Source organism: Salvelinus fontinalis, chromosome 18 (assembly GCF_029448725.1).
Source record: "Salvelinus fontinalis isolate EN_2023a chromosome 18, ASM2944872v1, whole genome shotgun sequence".
NCBI classification, from domain to species: Eukaryota; Metazoa; Chordata; class Actinopteri; order Salmoniformes; family Salmonidae; genus Salvelinus; species Salvelinus fontinalis.
Window position 1 is genome coordinate 7,071,939 of NC_074682.1, and position 3,602 is coordinate 7,075,540.

The 3,602-nt window shown below is 42.2% G+C and overlaps 1 protein-coding gene across 1 annotated transcript; it reads right to left on the reverse strand.

The window, feature by feature from the left end:
• Positions 1–628: 628 nt before the first annotated feature.
• LOC129814880 (40S ribosomal protein S23) lies at positions 629–2,336 on the reverse strand. The gene is made up of 4 exons (XM_055868003.1): positions 2,234–2,336; positions 1,476–1,635; positions 1,174–1,294; positions 629–817 (listed from the first exon to the last, which is right to left on the reverse strand). Exons 1-4 carry the CDS (start codon positions 2,235–2,237, stop codon positions 671–673), a joined length of 432 nt encoding a protein of 143 aa, XP_055723978.1. The 5' UTR covers positions 2,238–2,336; the 3' UTR covers positions 629–670.
• Positions 2,337–3,602: the final 1,266 nt, after the last annotated feature.

Genomic DNA, 3,602 nt, shown 5'->3' on the forward strand with positions numbered 1-3,602 from the left:
CAGAAACGCACAATAGGTACATTGGCAGCCGTCTGTGGCAGCCATGCCTGAATTCCAGATAACTGCACAGCATGAATCAAAATGAGACTGCACATCAAATTACCTGAGGCGGTACATGACAACTTGACAGAATATAAAATGCATCTGTTCTATGAACAAATCAAGACACCGAACGATGTCAAACAATTACAATCCCTCCTGACAAGCTATAAATAAAACTTCCAATGGATCATGAGTGTAGCAGCAAATGCCTGAACCCACACAAAGCAATCTGGCATGATCCAACGCTACACAAAAGAGCCAAGAGAAATGGTTTCTAACAACCTAAATCCATGAACTTGTTCTTCAAATGAAAAAAGTAGTCCATCAACTTGGACACGTAACAAGTGAATCAGAGAAGCCGCTCAAACGAGACTGGTACAAGGATGGGCAACTTAAGTCCTCTGGGGACAGTGTCACAGCCAGTTCTTTCAAGTGCACAAGTGGTATGTATCCCAGGTCTAAAGAAGACGCTGATTTGGGGAAGAAAATACACAAAACACCATACATACCACCCTTAGGATCAGTTACCCATCCCTGCAACTAAAATATATATATGGGGGGAAACAAAAAGCACAACAAACCGACAAATTGTGAAAACATAATTTATTGATTTCACAGTAAGAACTGTTTAAGATCTGGGTCTCTCCTTCTTGCCTTTGTAAAGGGCCAGCAGGGAGACGTTAGCCACTTTGACCACCTTGAAACGGACACCGGGGATATCACCGACGGCATGTCCCTTACGACCGAATCCTGCCACCAGAACCTCGTCGTTTTCCTGAAAGACCAAAGGAAACAAACTAAATACACAGGACAACACCAGACAATATGCATCAGTCAACTTTGAATATCAAAATTATCGTCCCTGAACACGCCACCTGCATATTCTTAGATTACTTATGGGGAGTCCCATTTGTCATTTTGTTGGATATCAGGCAGAGTATAAAATATTAGTTTATATGGCTACCCAACTATGTACGTCAGATCCTAAAATATCCGGCAAGTTAGCTAATGTTCTAGGAATTTATCAATCTCTGCTTATTCCGAATATGAGGCAATCCCCAACATCCTACAAATACTTTCCGGTACACTGTTCTTTGGTAAGATGGATGCAATGTTGGGTTTGACTCTTACCTCAATGAAATTCAAGCAACCATCATTTGGGACGAAGGCAGTGATCTTCTTGCCATTCTTGATCAGTTGGACCCTGACACACTTCCTAATGGCAGAGTTGGGCTGCTTAGCTTCAACACCTCTGTATGAAGAATTGGGGAGAGGAGGCGACACTTCAGACTGACAGTACATGAAAGAAGGAATTCAGTGCACTGTACATAGTTGATCATACAGCATTCACATAGCTTTCACTGGATTAAAGTTTCCATGGTTATTAGTGAACACTCATTAGTGTTGTGATGTAACGTTAGCGAACTACTTACACTTTCTCAAGTACGATTCCCTTGGCGTGGGAAGCGCCTCCGAAGGGGTTAGCCTTCAGTGCAGTGCCGAGATGGGCCTTCTTGTACTGTTTATCATGCCATCTCTGTTCACGACGATGGTTACGCAGCTTCCTGGCTGTACGCAGACCGCGACACTTTCCTGGGGAAATAGAACGGTTAATTTAAAATCATGGCGTGAACTAAGTCGACTAGCAAAACATAGGTCGACACATACCTACAAATGGAGTCTAGAGAATCTGGCTAACGTTAGCTAAAATAGACAACAGGCTACAGTAGCTTAACGCATATGACTAACGTTAAGTGCGGACAATCCAGCAGCTAACAATTAACGCATATGACTAACGTTAAGTGCGGACAATCCAGCAGCTAACAATTTACCTAGTTCATTGCTAGCTATATTCGCCAGATTAATGCAGTTCGCTGCTAAACACTTGTTTTTCTATCACTTTGTAACTAAAATTCAGTAACTAGCCAGCAGGCTTCGTAAATGCTTGGTGACTGAAACGTAAGGCAGAGGGGGGAAGCGCTTGCCGAACCCCATGCCATGCTACTGGCCCTCTCCACGTTGTGAAACTCGCGCTATTTGTCCGTAAAATTTAGAAAATATGCCTACAAATACAGCCCGTTTTTCCACGATTATACTGAAAGTTGGTAAGAGGACATCCTTATTCCATATCAATGTAAGGAATATGACTATATCTTGAAATCGTTCCGTTAAAAAGGGAAAATGATCGTACCCATGTTTGCAGATTACGAGCCACGGCTAGAAAGGAAGAATCCCAGACTCCTCCGCGGCAATGTCTCTTCTCAGGACCCCAGAGGTGGCTAATAAAGTGCCTGTTTGAGCTAGGTCTTTTTTCAAAATGCAATTTAAATATAGCTCAATTTTAAGCAACCCGTTTTAAAATACACAATTTAAGGAAATATCACATGTATACTATATGAATAGCTATGTTTGATTAAGTAAGTGTAATAACGAGGGGTGTTTTAAATGCCTGATTTAAAGTGCAGTCAAACAAGTCTGAAAATGGACAGGGTGTTAGTTCCCTAATTCATCAATGCTGAGAGCCAAGCAGAGAGGCATCAGGTCCAAAAGTACTGGATTGATAAACCATGCTTTCTGTCTCTGCTTGGTCGGCTCCCCACTCAACTGGAATTTCATACCGCTGACTCGATTACAGGTGCTGAGTGCATGGCTTGTTGCACTCAGGGGTGGGGTTGGACGGAGCCACATTGTCTCTCGATCCCCCTGTCCCAGTCTCCAGTGTTTATACTACAGTAGTGTTTATTTGCCATGGAGCCATGGTCAGCTTGTCTCATCTGGTGTACAGAGTTTTATCTGTTTTATCTGCATGCTCCCACTAAGCCCCTTCTTTTCTATTTTTCTACGACGTGCCTGGCCCATACTGTATATTCAATTTCACCCTCTTCCTCTCCTATTATGTCCTCTCCTGTCTTAAGCCTAGTCCTGGACAAATCAATTATTTTATATTGAGCATGCTTTTTTTGTCCAGGACTAGGTGTAATCTGAGTCCGGGAAACCAGCCCATACTGTAGACAATGAGATTATTCAAGAATACTATCAAAATAAAGATTGATTTCTATTTTGTATTTGTATTTATTATGGATCCCCTTGGCAGCAGCTACTCTTCCTGGGGTCCAGAAAAATTAAGTCAGTTAAACAATTTAAAAAACATTACATTAAATTCTCAACATATTTCACAACGCATTAAGTGTGTGCACTCAGGCCACTACTCCACCACCACATATCTACAACGCAAAATCTAATATGCCTAAGGCACCTCATCTCAGTGCTTGAGGCATCACTACAGCCTGGTTCGAATCCAAGCTGTATCACAACCGGCCGTGATTGGGAGTCCCATAGGGTGGCGCACAATTGGCCCAGCGTCGTCCGTGTTTGGCCGGTGTAGGCCATCATTGTAAATAAGAATTAGTTCTTAACTGACTTGCTTAGTTAAATAATAGTTATGTTTAAAAAAAAACATGTTGAAGTCATTTCAGTCGCTGTAGTAGCTGACATGTTTAGTGTTGAGTTATCCACATACATAGACATACTGGCTTTACACAAAGCCAGTGGCATGTCGT